This window comes from Gopherus evgoodei, chromosome 5 (genome assembly GCF_007399415.2).
Source record: "Gopherus evgoodei ecotype Sinaloan lineage chromosome 5, rGopEvg1_v1.p, whole genome shotgun sequence".
Taxonomy (NCBI): Eukaryota; Metazoa; Chordata; order Testudines; family Testudinidae; genus Gopherus; species Gopherus evgoodei.
In genome coordinates, this window is record NC_044326.1 from 111,982,650 (window position 1) to 112,006,105 (window position 23,456).

At 39.9% G+C, this 23,456-nt stretch overlaps 1 protein-coding gene across 1 annotated transcript in view; it reads left to right on the forward strand.

The window, feature by feature from the left end:
- ARHGEF38 (Rho guanine nucleotide exchange factor 38) overlaps positions 1–23,456 on the forward strand; it is a 51,634-nt gene that overhangs the window by 11,259 nt on the left and 16,919 nt on the right. Inside the window, exons 2-9 of the mRNA XM_030564503.1 lie at positions 287–477; positions 3,513–3,636; positions 11,702–11,849; positions 14,430–14,447; positions 18,656–18,855; positions 19,369–19,502; positions 21,334–21,438; positions 21,860–21,982. Coding sequence (XP_030420363.1) covers positions 287–477; positions 3,513–3,636; positions 11,702–11,849; positions 14,430–14,447; positions 18,656–18,855; positions 19,369–19,502; positions 21,334–21,438; positions 21,860–21,982 — 1,043 coding nt within the window. The remainder of the gene's footprint in view (positions 1–286; positions 478–3,512; positions 3,637–11,701; positions 11,850–14,429; positions 14,448–18,655; positions 18,856–19,368; positions 19,503–21,333; positions 21,439–21,859; positions 21,983–23,456) is intronic.

Sequence of the window (23,456 nt, forward strand, 5' to 3'; positions counted from 1 at the left end):
AATTGGCCTAAAGCCGGCCCTGCCCACAGTGAAGCTCCCCATTCCAGGACAATGAAACGACATGAGTCTGCTGCTTGTTTGGCTTTCCTTGCTTCAGCCAATGAGGCAGGGTTTATCCTTTTCAGAGATACACCAAGCATCTGAAACCACTCTGAAACCAAGCATCTTTGATGACTCTGAATAGACTAAACATGTATCAGTGACTCAAACCAGATTAGGCATGATAGTGGGAATGCAGGTTCTTAAACTACAGTTCTCACAAGTTTTCTGTGCTAAATTTTAACAGAAAAGATGGCCCCACAAGCTGGGTCCTTGTCACCAGTCACTTCACTGCAGGAGAATGAAGAGCAGCTGACCAGGCGAATGATGGCCAAGAGGGTAAAAATCATTGCAGAACTGGTGCAGACAGAGAAAGACTACCTCCATGACCTGGAGCTGTGCATCAGGGAAGTGGTTCAGCCCTTGAGACACAAGCAGGTAAGAAAGTGTTGGGTTTATTTGTTTTGTTTTTTGGCGGAAAGGCTGATTTGACAGAGATCTGAATTTACCACTGCTCTGTCTGCAATCAGCAACAAACACAAATGTCTGCCAAGGGATATGCAGGAATGGCATGGTGCTGGGTACAATTCTAGGCATAACTTTCTGGAGGGGATGGGGCTTGCTGCAGGGAGGGCAAGCAGGAATACTTTAAATGCCCAAGGCTTTCAGGGTGAAGTTCATTTCACCTGCATAAAGCTGGAATAAATGGGACAGAAACAGGACTGCAGCTCAGACCTCCTCACCCTGAACCCTATGGCCATTATTCTAGGCTATGAACTAGAATTGCAGCCGCAGCTCCTCCATGCTGCTTCAGCAACCTGCTGTGTAATCACAGATTACACATCCCGTCCCCTCCCCTGGCTTTCTCCCATCACCATGGAAACTCCATTATACCAACTTCTCCAGTAAGGGGCTTGAATGTTATGGCCCTTCACACCGTGGTGAATTTCATCCTTGAAGACCGCTTTTATTCAAACAAACTCATCCTGGTTGCTTGAACAGCTGTTGTGGGAAAATGCTAGGCTAGGCAACCCAATAAGTCCTGAGGTATTTGCATTTTAGATAGTGAAGCTACGTATAAGCAGGATGGATCTGATTACATCTTTCCTTAAGGTCTTGTAGTTCAGATTATACTCATTCTTCTCTTCCACAGAAACTTCAAACTTACTTGGCTGCTATTCAGAGAGAGCACATTTTCCCCAAAAATCTTTGCAGTTTTGGGCAAACTGTGTGCTGGAGTACCAGCCTTCCCTGCAGGCAGGAGCACTCATATGCTGGGTGTGCAACAGGTTCTGGCAGACAAATTTAACTTGTCCTCCTACCTCAAACCCTACCAGGCCAGGCAGCTGGTATATGCTACTAGTACAGCTCAGAATCCACACTGGGTCTTTAACCAATTATCTGAACTGTGTATATATGATTCCATATGAAACAGTTTGGCTGCTTAAGTTGGGCCAAACTATTTTTCAACTGCCTTGACTCCACCTCTCCTGGAATGCTACTTATTTTAGGCACGGCAAAGTACATTAGAGGGTTGTGATTTGTGAAACAATCTAACATGCTGCTCTAGAACAGCCTGATGTAGACCCTGCTGGTGTGCTCTGTAAGGTACTTAGTTCATTTTAACCTGTGCCAGTAGGGCCTGTAGCACACACAATAGAGGAATGTGAACTGTAAAGTGCTCTTATGTGCTTTGCTGGCACCATGTAGACAAGCCCTTAGAGACCCTGACACCTGCTGGTGTTACTGAGAGGACAACATGACTCCTTGTCTCTTTTCCTCTCCTCACTAGCTGCACTCATCAATTAAAGTCTTGTCAATGTTGACGCAAGAGCTTTCGCCTCCGCAGCTCCTGCTATTTGGAACCACCTTATATATCCATTTGCTGCTCCTCATACTGAAAACATGTTCTCCATTGTCTGCTACTTTTAGCAGTTAGGCACATATACCAGTTTGGGCCTTTGTCATTATGTGCCCGTGTATTTCTGAATACCACAAACATATTGCATTAAGTAAGATATCAGAGATCCACTGTTAAAAGACAAAAGCTTATAAAAATAAGATCACAACCTTACATTTTTAAATTTAACATAATCTGCATTTTTTTAAAGAAGGCTTTAAGAATGTCATATGCTTTTAAGATTATTTTTTAGATGAATAACCACATTTGAAAGCTTGTTTTTTTATTTATTTGAGGGCAGACTGCTTCAACAGGGAAAAAGTAGTGTCTAGAAAATTAAGCTATAGATGAATCTTTCACATTTCCTAATGGAGCAAAAATGTTGTTAATCTCTATAATCAGAAATTAACTACACAAGCAATTAAAACATGATGTTGATTCTATTACTGTAACATGCAATTTGATTCTCCTGGACTCCTTCTGTAAGCTGCTGTGTAAACACACTGTTCTATTACTAATGGATAGGCATGGTCAGAAGGACCGGCATATCTGCCAAAATCAACACTGCCTTTAGTTTTCTGCCTTTCCACATACTGGGTAACTAATTGTTCCATAACCTTAATCACTGTCCCTTTGTCCATGGAAGCAAGTTGCCAGTATGAAAAGTATATTTTCTAATTTTTTTTTGGCCTATTTCAAATAAGCAGTGAGATAATTCTGCCCTATGTATTAAGATTTCCAGTTAGTGTAAGTTCTTTCAGCTTCACTGAAGTCAATGAAGTTGTGCTAGTTTGCATCAGCAGAGGGTCTGGCCCACAGATTATATTAATGACTAACCACAAATCTACATATGCAGTGTTGTTGTAGCTGTGTTGGTCCCAGGATATTAGAGACAAGGTGTGTGAGGTAATTTTTTATTGGACCAACTTCCGTTGGTGAGAGATAGAAGTTTTCAGGTTAAGAAGAGCTCTTGGACCAGAAGTTGGTCCAATAAAAGGTATTACCATACCCACCTTGTCTCTAATAACCATAAATCTGTTTATTCTAGCCAAAATACGCTGCCTGGATTTTAGTCCTATCACCTCACATAAAATGGCCTCTTCTAGTCCAGAAAGGCTATTTGCCTGATATGTGGCACCTATGTAAACAAACAACAGGGCTCAGCTTATGTAGTCTCTATGGGTAACATGATAAAGGGATCAGATTCTCTCATAATTGTCACTTTCAGTTTTACTGTCTTTTTTTCTCTATGATGAAATAAGTAAACATTTTAGCCAGCTACAGCTCTTCCTTTAGCTAGCTAATAATATTTACTTCTCTCCAAGACACACATATTCCCTTTAGGAATTGTTCAGAATAAATTTAAATACACTTGATAAAGTGCCCCTCGTTAACTGCTTTAGCCCAGCTGTATTAATTAAAACACTGCACATGTGTCCTTGAAATTGCAGCAAGGATGTTTACATAGACTTTTGCAAAAGTGGCATGTCCTGGAGTTTTGAAAAAACCTGCATTATTCAGTGTCCCTCCTTATGCTTCTATCAGTTGTTGCTCAATATTTGTGTTCCATCAGATTGTTAGGTTTGACGTGGATGGCTTGTTTAGCAACATTGAATCAGTCCATCAAATATCAGCCAAACTGCTGTCATTGTTGGAAGAAGCCACAGCAGACATGGACCCACGCATGCAAGTAATTGGTATGTTTACTGTCTTTTTGAGTCCTACAAAATGGTATGAAGGGATAATATAAGAACATTTGTCCATCCCATACACCAACCTTTGTTCTGAGCTAGAGCCAGTCCTATTGGGAGCAGGCCCTTACTAAATCCCCATAATGATACATAAAAATAAAAAATGTACAGCCTATCTAGTGATGTATTGCATTCATGAGATGTAGCCCTTACTCCATCCTTACTTGATTTCAGTAGGGGAGTAAAAACTGTAAAAGGGAGTCCTGACTATGATGCCACAGGTACTAACCACAGGGTCACCCCACCCCTCACCTCACCTTTGGTATGTCCTACTTAGATAATTAGGCAAAAACTTTCATACAGTACTGTGATAGTAAAGAATTAAACAAATGATTAGAAAAATAAAAATATCAAAACATTGTTGTACTGATGTTTACTTGTAATATATTATTCAGCCAAGAATTATTCACATTTGAGCATGGTGAATAGACAAATGGTTCTGAAACTTTTTTTTTCGTGGACCACTTGAAAATTGCTGAGGGTCTCGGTGGACCACTTAATGATCTTTCCAAATGTTGTTTGTACCATTAGCTAACTATTGTAAAGCGCTTTGGATAAAAGCACTATATCAAAAAAACTTAATAATTAATGTTTTTTTCTTCTACAAATAAAAGCACAAAACTCATTTTAATATCAGTTGTCTTATCTTTCTGATGCGATGGTTGTGCCCTCTCTCCCCCACCGCGGCAGCCCCCAAGCTGAGGCTAGGAAGGAGGGCCATCTCTCCCCAGCAGCCGCAGCCCTGGAGCTGAGAAAAGTCGCCTCTTTCTCTAGCTGCCATAGCCCTGCATGGCCCAAATTCCCCTCACCCCCTCTTCTCACCCCACTGCCTCCTCACCTACTTCCTATTTCCCCCACCTCATCCCACTTCCCCCTCCCCCCTCCCCCCATTCCCCCAAAGGCCATCACCTCACCTTACATCTGCGCCACCTACATCACCTGCACGACTCCACTAATTAGGTGGGTGGCCCTTCATTCTCTTGTATTCGGCTGCCCAGGTGCACACCTTAGAAGGAACTATTCATGGGCCGCCTGAATAGAGCTCGCAGACCCACTGGTGGTTCACAGACCACAGTTTGAGAACCTTTGGAATAGAGTTCCAAACAGGGTGTGGCTCATGGTCAACAAGGAAAGGTAAAGCAGAACACAAGCTGTACATTTATGCCTGTAGTTTGCAGTTGTTTTAATCAGATGGACTGATTACATGCATCATGACAATCACCCATTCAAGAGTTCTTGTGTGGTTTTAAGGATGTGATAAATCCACTCTTTAGGTTATTAGACACTACAGGCCAATTATGGCAATGCAAGCCTCTGGAACTCTGGAGTATAGGAAGCACCTACTGTGCTCCCATAGTGGGAGAGAAAGGTGTTTTGCCTCCATAAGCAGGACCGGCTCCAGGATTTTTGCTGCTTCAAGCGGCGAAGAGAGAGAGAAGAAAAAAAAAGCCACGATGGTGGCACGTCGGCGGCTGCTCTACCATGCCACTTCATGCTTCGGTGGCAATTCGGCGGCCAGTCCTTCCCTCCGAGAGGGACTGAGGGACCCGCCGCCAAAGACCCGGATGTGCCGCCCCTTTCCATTGGCTGCCCCAAGCACCTGCTTCCTGCTCTGGTGCCTGGAGCCAGCCCCGTCCATAAGGCACAAAACCTCCAAGGGCACTAGGGTAAGTGTGCTCAGCTGTGGCACTTCTAAAAGTGTGGAGGCAGCACTCACATCAGTGAAAACCTGTTAGTGCTTACTTGTGCATAGGAAGGACAATTCCACCCCCTCATGGCCAATAAGTGCTTCCTAAATCACTATAGCAGACTCCTACTGCTTGCATTCCTAAGCACAACCAACCACATTATGGCTGTCTTCTGCACAGGTGCACTGCAAGGGACAGAGGGTTTCCTTGTGCTGTCTTCCCCTCACAGCCAGCCATTATTTACCTCTAAATATCTACGCAACAGTTTTATTGGATACGAAATTCAGTTTTAGATAATAAAAATTCTATAAAAATGTTATATACTTGAAGAGAGATTTCACTTATAAGTCCCATTTATTTTCTACATTACTTACTCGCAGATCTGTGAGGGTTTATCATGGGATTTACTCAGCATTGGACCCCTCTTTGTGGCAACATCTGAGGATTAGCACTAATGAGCTCCGATGCCCCTTGCCAAGAGTTGTTCACACCACATTCCTCCTCCCTCTCCAGGACTCATGGAGCTCCCTCTTCATGACTCAGCCCTCCAGCCAAGTCGCTGTCTAGTCTGCCCCTTCCAGGGTATCAAAGGCCCACTACATCAGCTGTCCATATGCTGTTTCAGACTGTCTTCCACTCCAAGGCTGGGTCCTATGCCACTTCCTCAGTGGCCAGTAGCCACTCTATGTCTAGCAACTCCTGTTTGCGTGCTCCAAAACCCTGTTGCTATTTTCCTAGACTCCTTCCTACTTTCCTCTTTGACTACTTGCCAAACTCTGTAGCCTCAAACACACCTCCCTTCTCCCAGGGAGTGACTGCAGACTATTTCCTCTGCAGCACCCTTCTGCTTCTCATCCTGGTTGCTTTATACAAGTTCAGCCTGCCCCTGCCCAGCTGGGATTCACAATCAATTAGTGCTTGTTTTTCAAGCCTAAATCTCCTTCCAGGTGCAGTTGACCAACCTATAAAATATAGGAGTTAGCAGAAGAGAAAACCTTGATTAGTATTAGAACACAGAAGAAGAAGTAACATTTATCATTCTATAGTTTCAGCTTCCAAAATCTGTTAGTGCTTTCCAAGAGTCAAGAGAATGAAACCTGAGCTGCAGATATGGGAAAGAATTCTTAGTCAGACTATTTGACCATCTTCGTATTTTGTCAACAGCTACTTAACTTCAATGACTAATAAACATTTTGGGGACAATAAGTTTTTTTGTTAAATATGCAACACCGCTACCCAAGGTATACGATAATATATTATATAGGCTCTGAGACAGCCAGAAGGTCCTCCAACAAAACCAGAGAAGATCAAACTTGGCATTCTTTGGGTTTTGGATTCAGACCGAGGAGATCCTTCTTCTTCTGTCTCAGAACTGCCCCCAGAAGGCAGCACCAGCCCTTTTTACATTGCCTGGTGGGCCTGGCTTGTCTAGCTGCCGGAAGACAAATTCTCATTGGTTCTGCTAGCAGCTGACTCTGCATGGTCTCTCTAGAAAGCTCCTGGAGGTCCAAACTGACTGCTGTTTTCTCCCAAAAGGTACCTCTTTTGGGTATGGTGTGTCAAGGTGGGAGAGCCTCCAGCAGGGAGGCATCAAACGCCTGGTACACCCGTTCATACCAAGTTTAATTCAAATACCTTTGGCAGACCCACTTTAATGAAAGCTATGCATGTAGCTTAGCAAATGTGCTCACCTCCCATACTCAGAACTCAACCAAGTCATTACGCACAAAGAGTAGTCAAAGGAGAGTTTGTGGTTTTTTGTTTGTTTTTTCCAAATTAGTCATAAGCCTGAGGCAACATGCTATAGAGAAACCCTATGTGCTTGCAAGAGAATTGAGAAAAAAGTATAATTTGCCACAGATTTTAACGCATATGTTGCTTGGCCAAAGTACTGATCTTAGTAAGTCTGCATCTTGTTTGCCAAGGCAAACAGCTAAATGTAATTTGATGAGACTGTGCTGTTTGATGGTATTTCAATAACTGTGCGTCATGGTGATTCACACACCTAATAAAAAATGTTGCATTCTATCAGGCAGTTGTTTCCTTCATAGCAAAGGGAGTCAGTGTTTCGAGTCCCTACCATGTCTGGGAGAGAAGACAAACAATTTCATGAATTTATTAGGTTATATTTAGCTATATATATGGAAGCAGTATGGACATAAGAACTATTTATGAAACTATATGTGGGTCTGGTTCAGATGGATGGCTAAACCATATTGTGTCAGTGACTAGAGTGCGCAGGCTAGAGCTGGGAAAAAGTGAGAGTGATTCCTTCTTGTGTGCTTAGTTTCTGAAAAAGGGTGGTCATATCATTATAGAGGGTCAATTTAGCCTTTGGCATCCCAAAGGGATAACTTGTGAAGATAGCTTTATTTGTGGGGTTCTAATATTCACTGTGTGGGATGTAAAAACAAGCCCCTGAAAAAACAATTCTCTTGAGGAAAGGGAACAAAAGAGGATCCCCAAAATGATTTCTGACTCTTTAACCCATTCTCCAGTGACTAGGGACTAAAAAAATATATTTAACGTAGACATTTTCCAATGTACAATCTTTCTCTTGAATCCAGCCAGTCAGTGTAACATTGGACTGCTCTGCTAATTCTCCAGTCTGACACCAGAAATGAGATAGATCCTGTCTATATTAGAGAAATTTGCACTAGTGTAATAACATCAATGTAGTTAGTTACACTGGGGTAAATCCCTAACACAGACATGCTTAGCCAAGTAAATTACACCAGCATAAGCTCTACCTTATATCAGTGCAGTGTGCTCCCTAGCGGTTTGGCCTGGCAAAACTACATCAAAGTTACATATTTCTCTAATGTCAAAAGGACCATAATGTAGTTGGCTTTCATTTTAACGTCCCCTGGTTCTTGTATTAAGAGAAAAGGCAAATAGAAACACCTCACTTTACCTTCTCTAATGCTATTCCTTGTTTTGTGTACTCCATCATGTCCCCTCTTATTCATCCCCTCTAAACTAACAAGTCCTAGTCCTTGTCTACACTTAAAACACTGCAGCTGAGCAGCTACACCAGCCTACACCAACGGGAGGGCTTCTCCTGTCAGTGCAGGTATTCTATCTCCCTCAGGAAGAATTGTCCCATCAACCTAGCTTTGTCTACACTAGGAGTTAGGTCGGTTTAACTGTGTCATTCAGGGGTTTAGTAGTTATATTTACTGAATTTCCTAATGTAGACCAGGCTCCAGTCTTTTTAGGGCTTGTCTACACTTATCGGGGGAACGATCCTGCAGCGATCGATGCATTTGTGGTTGATTTAGTGGATCTAGTGAAGACCTGCTAAATTGACCACAGATCACTCTCCCGTTGACTCCTGTACTCTACTGGATCAAGAAGAGTAGGGAGAGTCGACAGGAGAGTGTCTCCCATCAACATCGCGTAGTGTGTAAGTAGATCTAAGCTATGTCGATTTGAGTTACGCTATTGACATAACTCAAATTGTGTAGCTTAGATCGAATTTCCCCTGTAGTGCAAACAAGGTCTTATTCTCTCTCCTGGCCTAAGTCTCTTCATGCCTTTAATTACTATTGGTATCTGTCTCTCGACCCTCTTTTTTTTCTGTATCTTTCCCGTATCTTTTTTTAAATTGTGTGACTAGAACTAAACACAGTATTCCAAGTGAGGAGGTATCATTGATCTACATAATGACCTTATATTATTTTCTGTCACATTTCACACATCATAAAATATTGTTTGCCCTTCTGAATATATTGAGCGGAGTTTATACACACATTTTAGTTCTCCTCCTCCTGTATATTTTTTCTCTCCCCATTCTAGTGACTGGATATCACAGGAATATGAAGTTTTAGAAATTTCAGCAAGGCTTCAATTTACTATTTGATCCCTTCTGCCCTCTTCCCTTTGTTGCAGAAACAGGAAGCACCACTGAAAGCTGTGGGGAAAGGTTGTTGCCCTCATTCAAGCCTTTCTGGGTTTCATCTCCAAGGCCAATTTATCAAAGCATTCTAGAATGCAGTACAGGAGAGCAGTCAGTGTTGGATTCCCCAAATTACTCAGAAGACTGAGACTGGAAGTAATACCAGTCCCCAAACACAGCCCAATAGTTTGGACTATATAGAGTATACTGGAAGCTGCCATAATAATTTACCTACGTCTGTGTTGGTTGCTTCAGTTCATATGGTCTGGGATGGAGAAGAACTTTAGACTTAGGAAATACATCTATCTCTATAAAGATCTATCATTTGAGTCAAGTCAGGACATAATCTCTTGTTTAGCAACAACATAAACTTCAGTTAATTAATTTGGCATAGTGGCACACTAAACTAATGCACAGATTTTGCGGAGCTCATTTACTTTGTGGGAGTGAGTAACATTTTTGGTCCTATCTGGGAATCTGCTGAGATGAATTGTGAGCCTATAGTTGGTATTTGTGGTGCAGAAAACAAAACTGTTGCTCTTATCAGAAGCTAATACACTAAAGGTTGTGCTGAGCAGTCACAGCTCCTATTGAAATCAGTGGAAACTATGAATAGTCAGCATCTCAGGGCTTGTCTAAACTACCAGCTGGATCGACAGGCAGTGATTGATCTAGCGGGGGTCGATTTACCATGTCTAGTATAGACACAGTAAATTGGCTGCCGATCGCTCTAGCATTGACTCTGGTACTCTACCTCAATGAAAAGTGCAAGGGGAATCGACAGGAGAGCGTCTCCCGTCGACACACCGCAGTGAAAAGGACATCGACTTAGATCGATTCCCCCCCATAGTGTAGACCAGCCAAATCAGAACTAAGGGAACAGGACCCAGCGATTGTTTGTATGGTTTTCCTTGCACTTTTGGATAATAAAAGTCTACATACAGGTTAATGGGAAACTCAGTCTGCAATGAATGTTGCTAGCTGTTGGTATTAGCATTTATCACAGAGGATACAGAACAGAGATGATGTAAGTACCTTTGCCTCCAGGATTCTGGCAGATTTCTTATTTGTGGTCCAACACTAAGTGAAATTAACTTTGGTGGTCTTATCTGAATCATTGTTGTTCCCCTATTCACACCTTAAAACCAACACACATTAGCCCAGTTAACCTTCTCTGCTATGGAAAAACAACAGATCTGTTGTTACTGTGGAAACAGAATCACTTTTCACTTCAAGACAGAGTGTTTCATACAGTGTATTATGAGATGGAATGCAATGGTCAGGCTGAAAGGCAACAAGAAAACTGTACCTGACAGCACTGTGCTTGACCTGTGAATGGGGCGATGAATCTCAATTAATGTATCATTCTGCTTTTAATTTTAGGCATTATTACTATAACTCCAATGGAACCTTCTTGTTTATAAAAGGAGAAGAATCTGAGTGGTTGCCACACAGGTGTAATTTTTCTAAAAATGCCCAGCACAGTAGTTCACATTATAATTATTATTTATTATGTGCATTCTAAGGTACATCTTGTTGTTGATCCTGGTACCATTACTTAGGGTTAAAAGAACAAAAAATAAAATCACTCAGGAAAACAGATGTATTCAGCTTACTATCTCTTTCTAACAAGGAAACCAAGCTATGAGGTTTAGGGTGGGGGCGGAGGTTGAGGGAGTTAGGCACACAAATCCAATTTATATTCAATAGGAGATGGAAGCACATTTGAAAATCCCAAATATAATTCTTAAGGGTAGAATGGTGTAGGGTGTGTAGTGTGCAGGGAAGGGAATGTAAGCATATTCCTTTATCCTTTTCCATTTTGGCTGCATATAAATCTAAATGGTATATAATAATGACTCCAATCAACAGTATTTCTTTGGTTTTCAGTGATGTGAAGAAAAACTCTATCCTGGGCCTCAATTGTTGTTACTTCAGTTTTCTGCAGAATTAATGAAAAGAGAAAAACAAATAGACTAATGGGAGGCTGGAGTCGTTATTCCTGTTATGACCCATTTAGGTTTATATGCAGCTGAAAAAACACCAAAAAGAAAATTAGCATGCTTATGTTCCTTCCCCCTGACGTCCACACACAGCACCATTCTTCCTATAAGAGCTAAACCACACAGTTTGGTTTCCTTATAAACTGAGAGGAATTGGGCACAGGAGTGGGGGAGGAAGAGAGCATTTCATACCTTTCCTTGAGGGAATTTTTGTTCTTTCAAACTCTTATAATGGTGCCCAGCTATGACAAAGATGAGCAACTGAGAAAGACATATAATAAATAATGCACATATACACACAAGGTAGCTTCTGAGGTGAGTAAAGTGGAAACCAGCCTTTTTAGCTCATGACTAATGTTGAGGAAAACGCCTTCTGAGATGCTGTTGTCTGGCCTGACATGCTTTGTTTTTCTCTTTATCAGGAGAAGTGTTCTTGGAGATTAAAGGCCCACTAGAAGACACATATAAAATCTACTGCTACCACCATGACGATGCGCACACAATGCTCGAATCCTATGAAAAGAATGAAGAACTGAAACAGCATTTAAAACACTGCGTACAGTCATTAAAGTAAGATCTTTTCAAATGATGATTTCTGTCCATAGTTAGCTGCCTGTCAGGAAACATTTTAAATGGATGTAGATGAAAGGTCCCCTGTAAATCTGGAGTTTTCTGAGGCTTGTTGGGAGCTCTGGCTTATGCTGCTTTCATGAAAAGATGACAAGCCAGGGGCCATGATTAGATTTCTTTCTCTCTAGGATGGCAAAAATAGCACAAGGAAGGTTTCTCTTCCTTTAGCTTCAGTGCCCAGACTGGCAAAGAAATGCAGTATCATAAAAGGTGTTGAGAGAACCTTGTCCAAGCCCCCCAAAGACCTGTCACACACCCCCCCTATCTTCTGTAATTCCATCAAATGTGTATGCACAGGATAACGTCACTGGAATTAAAATGTCATGTGATTGTAGCTATTTGCTTTCTCGGACAGTATACTTGTACGTCTGTCTCTCTACGGCTTTCTCAGGCTACAGGAATTAGAAGTGACTGCACTATTAGATACCTTGTGTTGTGAGTGTTAGAATTCACAGTTAAGGCATGCTGTGACTGCCTGAATGGCAAGTGAATTTGCTCAGTTCTACAGCTTCAATTTCCAGTTCTTTAGAGAAGTTCTATTCAAAGCTGGCATGGAATAGGATAATGTGACTTAATCCTAATCCCAGCCATGTGAATCTGAGCACCTTGATCCCAACCCCCAAATTCTCTATCTCCATTTTGCCATCTAGTCCGATGGCCTATCTCTGATTGTGGCCATTGCAGGATGCTTCTGTGTGAGGAAACCACCATAATGCATCTAGTTACTGGATTCCCCAGTTCAGAGCTTTACTAAGCTTTTCATAGCTGGAAGTAGCTCTAAAGTACATCACTATGAAGTCTTTTTTCCTACTCTGTTCTTTCCTGGTTAACCCTTAATCTTTTTTCAGGAACTAATGGGAAAAAAATCACTACGTGCATTGCATTGTGGTTTTTGCTTTTTTCCCCCCTGGGTTTTGTTTACAGTGACTAACGATGACAAGCAGAACATTTGTATCCACTTCAGCAAGTGTCAGAAATGTTAGTAAAAAAAAGAGTTGAAAGTACTCAATTAAAATGTATAGCTGTATTCATCTGAATCTGTAATTATCCTATAGAGAGTACAGCTCAAAAGGGGGAATTAACTAGAGTTCCTACTAAATAAGGCATAGACTCCTTTCCTCCATGAGGGATAACACATTCTGGTGCCCACAACGGTTATTCTTGCAAAAATTCACTTCTAAAAATAAAGACATTTTTGTTTGGGCAAAGTATTACCAAATTTTAAAAAAATACTGAAACTGGATCCAAATGATTAAGGGGCAGAGCTGCTGCTTCTCAGCTGAGCTGTATCCTACAGTATTAAAATACTTCCATATTAGGACTGTCATGAGGTTTGTGCTCTGCACAACTGTGCTGGCACACTGTATTTAATTATCCTTGTCCAGTCTCTTACACTGCATGCTGATTGCAGAGGAGTTCTAACATGCTAGAAATTCCATCCAAATTGTAGGTGATACTTTGGAGGCATCAGCATTAGTAAATTCTGTAGAATCTTATAATCCAGTAGTGATATTGTGCATTAGCTTAGCCTATGGAATTCATTTTGTATACATTAAATGTTGCTGGGGATCACCTGCTTTACTTTTAGTCAGAAGCATCTTGGTTACCAAAGAGAGCTCTCCCAAAGCTATCACTGCAGGAACACTGCAGCACTACTATATTAGCTTCCTGATGCTCAGTTAGTCAGCTGTAGTCGAGGGGGCTTTGTGGTGGACAGCCAGATGGCAATGGGATGATTTTGGGAGGGAATATTGTTCAGCACTGGGCAAGAGAAAAGTCAGGTATGAAGAGATGCTGAATTTTTTATTCTAATGTGTTTTTTCACTAAACATACCATCCTTTCCAATGGCCAAACTTCTTCTGTATGTTAAATCATACCTTTAATAAAATATCCCAATGTGTGTTTGTTTCCAAAACATTAGCACATATCCCTGCATATTTTTGGTGAATAAATTCATAGTAGTTACACATCTGTTGACGGCTTTTGAAAGTTAATCTACATAAAGAGTCTTTCAGGAAGTAAATCTTTTCATTGGGAAAAAAAAAAGGAATCCTAATAAAATACAAGGGAACTTATATTCAAAAAGACTGAAATACACTGTCCATCTTTCATTCTTTAAAATTTTATTTCTATTTAAAGAGAATAGAGTGGACAAATATATAGCCCAAGAATTTACACTCTTTCTTTTATTGATTAGTGATTTTGTAGCTAGGACTTAAACATTAATTACTGCTAGTACAGTACCCTCAACTCCCTTATATAAAATATCTATCAGATGGTTGAGTTTTATCACCAAAACCTGATTTATTAAAGTCCTTACCCATTAAGGGCTGTATTTTCAAGAAGATGTGGGGCCAGATTCACTGGTACCCACTGGCTGCTTTGTGAAGTACCTAGCTCAACTGGCCAGTTATGGCTGTTTTGTGTCACTGAACACATTAGTGAATTTCACCCATAGTCTGTATATATTTTTTTCTTAGGAGGAAGCTAACACTTGTTTTGTTTTTCTCCTTTTGCAGAAAGATATATGAAGAAGAGTAAGTATCATGCCAACTTTTTTGTTGTTTTTTAGGAAAAAAAAATCTAAATGATCTCCAGATGTTAAAAATGTTTAAAATTGCATGTATGGAAATGTTCAGAACAAGAGCACCATTTTAGTACAACAGGAAATCCTGTGCAGCAACAGAAATTAGATTTCTCCTAGACACTGGTGATAAAGTCTTTGACTTTTAATTTTTCCTAATCTATCTGGTTTTCTAATTACAATTGCACCTGCTTTGCAGTATCTTTCAAAATCGGTTTATGAAGCTACTTAACCTGGTTCCCAGTCCTTCAAGAGCCCTTTATTTTATCGCCTCCCTTCAGAACAGATGTATTTCTGTGATTTAAAGCATGCTTCTCAAAAAACCAACAACAGTGCAATCCTTTGACATCCTAGACTAGCACAGCAAGGTCCAAGTGATAGAGATTTGAACTCTGGATTCAAAACCCCTCTAGCTCTTCTCAGAATAAAATTCTTTCCGAGCTAATGACTGTCTTTCCTGCCTTAAATAAGGCAATAAAGAAGGGTACATTCCTAGACTGTAGTTTTGGGAGACCCATGAGCCCAGGGCCATCAAAATGGGACAAATCTGAAGATATCTTGGGAGAGGAGTGAGAGAACTGAAAAAAAAAATTACAATCCTAGGCAAAAATATCAATTCTGATAGAAAAGAGGTAAGGTTATATTGCTCTGCTAAAATTGCTCTGCTAAATACCTTATGGGGGTGGGGAAGGAACATTTGAAAGCCAGGAAATTCTAAGTTAAGGCTACAGTCATGAGGGGAAAAAAAGCAAATAGTTGAAAGTGTGAGTGTTTGTGTTTATAGTGTGAACTGGCCATTCTGACTTGCACTGCACTATCAGAAATTAACATGCACTTTTATCCCTCAAAGAATGTCCAGTAGAAACACTAAATTGTGAGTTTCTCACTGAGTTTAAATTGATCAAGGATTCATGAGCAGTCACCTCTTAGATGCCAAATTGTGCCTGGTCCTTGTGTGGTTGTGACTGTGACAGGTGCAAGGAGCCATTCTCCTGAGCAAGGACCAGACATAATCACAGTCCATGTACTCAGGAATGCTAAGGAATACTGTAGTATGTGCACTGCAAATACCTTCTCCTGAGGTATTGCAGTGTCATGCCACCCTTTCCTCAGGATTGTGGCTAAAAACCACCACTGGGCCCTTACCTTGTAGCTATTTGAATGAGGTTCTGTGGCCTGCAATGTGCAGGAGGTCAGACTAGATGATCCTGATGGTCCCTTCTGGCCTTAGAATCTGTGAGCCTATAAAAAGAAGGATTGCTTCAATGGGATCCATTGATGCTTCTTCCATTCCTGCTCTCCACAACTGGTTTATCCTGTTTTAGAAAATACACTGGTATCTACCCCAAGCATCTCTGAGGTCACTGGAACTGTGAGGCTACAGATTTCTTTTCACTGAGTATAACCGGGAAAACATCGTCTTCAGTGTTAAAGCATGCTACACTTGAATAGATTACTCCAGCTGGACAATAAAATAGAACCGAATTCTCTGCTTACTTATACCCGTGCAACCTCCATTGAGTTCACTGATGTTGCATAGGTGTAAGTGACAGCAGAATATGGGCCATAGTGATTTATTTGCCCTATAGATTTTGCAAAATGGTGAATTTGCACACACAAAAATAATGTTTAAGTAACATTAAGTGACAAACACACACAGCAATAACTTAATGTGACCCCAACTCCACCTTAACATGTTTTCTGCTAGTGTGTCCCACAATGGAATTATATATTTCATAAAGAGCGCATGCCAGACTTAACATTGAATGGTATATTTTTTCCTAGTTTGCCACTATGACTATTTAGATGTACGAATCCATGCCGCCACCCCATCTGTGACTTTATTTTGTTGCATGCAGTGCGCAGGGGTGTGCAGTGGAACCTGATGCAGTTAAACCAGCTGTGTTTACATGACTGCAAAGCAACAGCAATGATTTGCAATGAGATTACTGCAGCTACTTATGGCACTAAACTACTTGCTAAATTCATGATAAGACTGGGTGGCTGCAGTAGCATTACAAATGAATTATCAGCTTTATCTTCTGCACAAAAGATGTCACAAGTCGTTACACATCTGTTTAAATTGTGTGGCAATGCAGCGTTCTGATTGGCTGCAGCATATTCTAAAGGGGTATATTAGAAACAGGACTAATCTAGGGAGAGTGGTTATCGTAAAATAATCTTACTGAGTAGAATTAGATGAGTTGAACTTCGTGGCATTTTGTGCCGCAGGGAGTCATCATCTCACAACAAACCTACTATCTTTCAAACCATATTGCTAGACTGTGTCATGCAGATATGTGAACAGAGAGCTGTTTATCACTTGGGCGGCTGTCCAAAGTGCAACTGTATGAAGAGAAGACACTTGAAGATTTCGATTCATGAGGCAGCTTTTAAAAGATTTGCATTCATGGGGCTTTTCAGGGAAAACAATAACAATTTAATATTATTTTTATTCCTGCTGCCAGAAGCAAAAGAAGGGAAAACAGCTTTATATTTGATGCAGGATAGATGGGGAGGAGGAAGAGAAAAGAGAAATGATGAAAAGGCTTGGGAACATCAAGAGACTTTAAAAAGCATTTACTGTTAAAACTCCTTTTTTCATGCAGGACTTTTTACACTGAGTGCCTGCACATGAGAGATGGCTTAAATATGTAGATGCCTCTTTTCCAAAGCATCCAAATCATGACTTAATTAGTCAACAGTGCTCCAGTATATTTTTATAAGTGAAAGCCAAAGTGTTTTCTTTCTTTCTTTCTTTCTTTCTTTCTTTCTTTCTTTCTTTCTTTCTTTCTTTCTTTCTTTCTTTCTTTCTCATCAGCTGTGTTTATGGCTGAACACAACAAAAGTTGGGAGTTTGCAATATTCAGTGGGTATTCCCTCTATGTTCCCTTTATTTTCCATAAACCCAGTCCCTCCCCATGCTCAGACATTCTGGCTCACCTCTCATTAAATCTCACATAGTTAATCTCAGAACTTTTTTCCTTCCAGAAATTCTTTCTTTAGGATGTAATGGAAGCACTGCTCTGTGTTTTTGTCATGAAAAGCTGCATTACAGTCAGGGCTCCTGTCTTGTTCACACTATTATTAATGTCTCCCTCCCTCCTTTAAAGTGCAGACCTACAAGAAGGTCCCCAGCAGTTTATACATGATTGCTACCAACATGGGGTTGTAGCAGAGTTTCCCAGCATGTCCAGAAATTTCTTTCCTTCTCTTTCTCCCTGGAAACCCTGTCACTGTCAAGAGTGAAGAGGCAAACAGGCCCTTTTTACCCACATATTGCAGAGGAAGCAAATTGCTCCAATACTTTTCCATAAAAGAACCTGCAGAAAGAGGTGGGAGCAGGGCTTTAGAATGTTTGCCACTTGGTGGGAATGGATTGTGTGGGAAAGGAGGGAGTCAGAGCATGATAGGAGTGGGGTCAAGAGATCCAGATGGCTTGGATAAGCTTGGGGTAAACATCCAAACTGGATAATCCAGACCAAATTTTGAATCCTTTTCAAATTCGCTCATCACTAGCTGTGATTCACCAATCAGCAACCAAGGCTACTAGTATCGACCCTGTCACTTCTGCAGCAGAAAGCATAACAAAGGACTGTGGTTACAGAGGCAAGCTCAGTGGTGTAAGGTACACAACAGTTAGTGGGTGTAAATAAGGAACTTTGAGCTGATATCACTTTCACACTGAGGTGCCTAAAGGAGGTGTAATATGAATATTTTAATACATTCTTTTTGTTGGTTATTTTTCCTACTGCATCCCTCTCTCCCAGGTCTGGTGTGTAAAGCAGACCATACAGACTCCTTTAGCCACAGTGGGCCAAATTCAGAGGTCATGTAGAAATTATATGTTAGTCAGTAGATGTGAGTCTAAGAAAGTCTAAGCTGGTGTAACTTTCATCCGAGGGAGCCAAAAAAAGTTTTCAATTTACCCCAACCCAGACTCCCCACTTAATGTGTCTCCTAATCTTTCCATTTAAATGGGAATTGCACCTGTGTAACTGAATGCAAAACTAGGCCCCAGTTTTGACATCTTCAATAATTAAAAACTCAACTGTAGATTTAAAAAGGTAATAACTTCACTGACTAGATAGGACTAATGCATTTTTTTCTTCAAGGGGTTGCCATTTTACATGACAGTTTGTTTGTTTGTATAAATAATAGAGGAAAACCGAATTTAATGGATATGGGATCCCTGATGATCAAACCAATACAGCGTGTGATGAAATACCCCTTGTTACTGTGCGAGCTCTTGAATTCGACTCCTGCTTCCCACCCTGACCACAAGGCACTGCAAGATGCCTTTGCTGCTGTGAAAGACATTAATGTGAACATCAATGAACTTAAAAGAAGGAAAGACTTAGGTAGGGAACAGAGATGGTATATTCCTTTCTCCTATTAATTGTATTCATACATTGTAGATTTTGGCTGTTGATTATAGGAGATGGTTTCAGCTCCAATTATGTTACTAAGGATATTTTTTCTGGCTTTATCTGGGCTACAAAACCTGCTGGGTTTTGAGATACATAACTGCATTATAGTCTCAAACTTAGAAACAAACATCCTGGTTGGATCACTAGGGATATAAACTTCAAAAATGTGAAAATGAATATAGTTCAGCATTGCATATAATCCATTATACTAACATCAGTGATGCTCCTGCAAACACTAATAATAATTAATAAATAATAAAGATATTTTTAAAGACCTGCCATATTTAAGCCTTAACTTTACTACCTCTTTCCAGTATTTTCACACAAGATTACAGCAACGGATATCAAAGTCTCTTGTCTCAAATGGTCTTATATTAGAGTGCAGAGCTATGTTAGAGCCCTATGAATACAGATTATTAGTGTTGTGAAATTCTCTGTCTGCAGTGTTGAAGTACAAGAAGAATGATGAAGAAGAATCTCTTAAAGAGAAGTTTTCCAGACTGAATATTCACTCCATTAGCAAGAAATCCAAGAGGGTTACTAGCCACCTGAAAATTCTGACGGGGGGAGAGCCTCAGGTACTTAGTCAGCCATTTGCAAATTTGCATTGTGTCACTTGTTTTGTGGTATTTATCGTGTAATTTTCCATGTGTCACATCAAAGATGAAAAGATATTATGACCTTAGATTGAAAGGAAAACCTTTCAATGTGTCCTCCATCTTTTCTTTTGGATCTAGCCTTTTCTACAAATCTCTGACCTGCAGGAAAGAGGTACTGGTCAGCAATTCTCAACAAAATGAATATGCAAGTCAATGCTCAATAGATGGGTTGGTAGAAGATATTGTAGGTGCAGAGGGCATTTTATGTGCATTTTATTCAGCATCATTCAGATCCTAGTACACCAGGATCATCAAACAAGACTTATATGCTAATTAGTATGGGCAATGAGTTTTCCCCTACATGCATAAGAACCTTTGACTGTCAGAACGATTAGATGACTACACATTTTAAAAAATAAATCTGCTGCAGTGTGTTGAATGCAAAGAATTAAAACACTACTTTATTGTTCCATTGCCCTAATTAAATAATTATTGGTTTATTGGGAAAAAAATTTCAAAAGCCCCTAAGCCATTTGGAAGGCTAAGTCCCATTGACTTGCACTGAGACTTAGGGTCCCAAGTGAGTTAGGTGCCTTTGAAAATGTTATCCCAATAAATAATGTAATTAGGGCAATGAAAATATGAAGAAGTGTTTTAATTTTTCATTCAAGCCTCATCTTCAAAAGTATCTTAGGTGCTTTGGACATTGTGTCTCAGTGAAAGTCAATGGGATGTAACCTCCTAAACGAGTGAGTTGCTTTTGAACATTTTACCCTGTATACTTTACTATGATTGCTTATCCAAGAACATTTGCCCTTTGAAAGGTTACTTGCAGCCTTGTGCCTTTCTTCTGTTTGTTTCTTTTTGAGGAGACATTTCTCCCTCCCACCCGCTCCACCTCCCCAATTTTTTTTTAACATTAGAAATTCAAATTTACTTCTGTTTTTCCTAGAAGGCTCCATGGCAGACTGGGGGATTAATAGGATTATGATATCCAAGATACAGTGACATCTGACTGAGAGGGGAAATGATTTTTATTCAGTCTGTTAGAACTATTTACTATTTGTTTTTGTTAACATTTTTTGAATTCTAAAAACTTAAGAATCACTTTGGAAAAAAGATGCCAGTGTTATAGGAGAGGGAATGCTGAATCTTTAATTGGAAGCTGAGAAAGCTCATGACACACATCTCTGAGTCTTTCAATGACTCTGACAGTGAAAGCAGTGAAGACTAGACTTGACATTTCTCATATTTCTAAGGTAAAAAGCAAGCAGAAAGGAAGAATTAAAAAAAAATCAGGCTTTCTTTATATACCATAAAGAAGTAAAACAACCTCTTTAGAGATAATGGGACTGTAACATGTACAGGGCCGCACAGTGCTACAGAAATAATTCAACAAAATTTCTGCACCAGTAGTTGCCCATATCTGCAAGAGAGAGCACCTGAGGAAGCACTGCTATGATGTGAAAAGACTTACGTTGTTACCTATCATTTCTTGCCCAAATTGTGTAAACATAAAAAAGGAGGGGTTCACTGTTAAACATAGATGTGCCTACAATTAAATAACTTCATGCTACCTTAATGCTCGGCAAAACTCAAACTCTTTATCATACACATTCCAGTATCCTTGTTTTTTCCTCTCTTTAGACCTGATTATTGTAGGTGGGTTTGGAAGAGTTACTTCAGTACAGTGATCCAGCTTCATGGAGAGGAATTCATGGGCTTTTCTTTAGATTTTTCTAGCAGACCTCTGGCCAATCCTTTCATTAGTTCTCTGCTGCCCTAACTGTCATGTAAACATCTATTTCAGGTGAAAGACCAGACCTTTAATAAGGAGGAAAAGCTATTTAGAAGTTTAGAAAAGACTGTGAAATTTTGCGTGAAGAATATTTCATTCTCCCTACAACATCTGCAGGTGGGTATATCACACACCCACACCTATATGAGCTATGCACTCATAAAACGTATATGTGAACAGTTCAACACACACTTTTCACAGTGTCATGTAATACCAAATCCTAAATGGCCCTGTACCTATGCATACGACCCAAAATGCAGCAGAAATGAATGAAGGTGAATTTCACATTTTCTGAGTAAACTCTAATGGTGTGGAATAATCTGCTAAATTGAACGATGATAACCCTGTTCCTTGAGAAATGTACAATAAAACTGAATAAAACACAGGATAATATATCATAGGATACAATCTTGCACTGGTAAGGGATGGAATAGATAACCAAAGAGATTAATACTATTGCAGGGTTTGCATGAACACTTATACTGTATTACAGCAAATAATCAATCTATTTTTATTTTCCCACCTTATTCCTTACTAGGATTCCATGCTTCTAGCTGCACAGAATATAACTGAACTACAAGGTATTTTACACCACAAAGATGATGAAGACAATGGCTGTTCAAAAATATTGAATAACATTGGAAACCCCTATGAAGGCTTTGTAAGTTCATGAAACATGCCAATATCACACAGCTATCAGCATGTATGACCTGTGGGTCATACATACAAATACAGTGAAGGGAAAAGAGCAGAAAAAAGTAGGTCTCCATTAAAAATACTGAGAAAAATACAACTTTTCACTTACGTTTCTGTAGGAAATAAGATAATTTAAATTACAAAAATTCCTGTCAGTTTAAGTACAATGGAAGCTGGATCAGGCCTCTGCTTAAACTAGCACTGCTGCCAACTCACACAATTTTATCATTAGTCTTATGATATCAGGTGTTTACCTAAAGCTGCAGCTCCTGGAATCATATGAATGTGTGGGAATTGCAGCTTTTCTTTTCTTTTCTTTTCTTTTCTTTTCTTTTCTTTTCTTTTCTTTTCTTTTCTATCCCTCGTGATTGCAGAGAGAAAGATTGAAAACATCAGCTCTAATGTTTAAAAAAAAACACAGAAAAAACAAACAGAAGGCAAATAAAAAAGAACCCAATAAATATCATTTTTAAATCTCATGAGTTTTGGGTCTGACTTGTGATATTTGAACTCCTGGGATTGGTAGTACGAGCTAAGCTTCAGGCTAGAGTACATCTTTCAAGGTAGGGAAAACTTCTGCCTGAACCAGGCTCTCTAACTAAACTAACATTTTCAAGCAAGGGGCAAATTTTATATTTCCTTACTCTTACCCCTCCTAAACGCCAGCCCACCAGGTTTCCTCCGCCTAATCAAAATGGAGTCCCCGTACTAACAGCAAATACTCTCAGTGACAGATCACTCCATCCCAACCAATGAAAGGACTACTAGTTATATTTTTTTTACTAAAAGATAAGCTGTTCCATTCCAAAACCAAACCACCAAAACGGACTCTGTAACTGCAATTCTACTTCCTTTCTAATTCCACCATTTAAAATAATTGCATCATTTAAAAGTATATTTTAAAAAATAAATAAAATGAATATAGTGAAGAAAGGAACACAGGAATCGCCATTCTGGCTCATCACAATTGTCCACTGAGTGCAGTAGGTTTTGCAATAGTGGCGGGTATGAGATGTTTCAGAAGAAGGCACAAGAATCTCCTTAGTGGACAATTATGGCATAATCTGTGCATAGGGGAAGTTTCTGCCTAACTTCTATAGAAGTTGGGCTCATGACCTGAAGCATGAACATTTATATCCCTTCTAAATTTTTTTATCCTATCTATTATAACTGTAAATGTTTACAATATCCATACAGATATTTTCCTTCTTTTACTCCTAGTAGGAGCTTGGCAACAACAATATCTAGAGCAATATGCTCCAAGGATTAATTATGCATTAGGTAAAAGGGTATTTCCTTTTATGAGTTTGAAACTGCTGCCTTTCAGTCTAAATAGCCCCTTGATTTTGTATTGTGAGAGTAGGTAAATAGAAGTGCTTGATTTACCTTCTTTATCCCTTCATTATTTTGTATCCCTGAATCATGTTCCCTTTTATTCG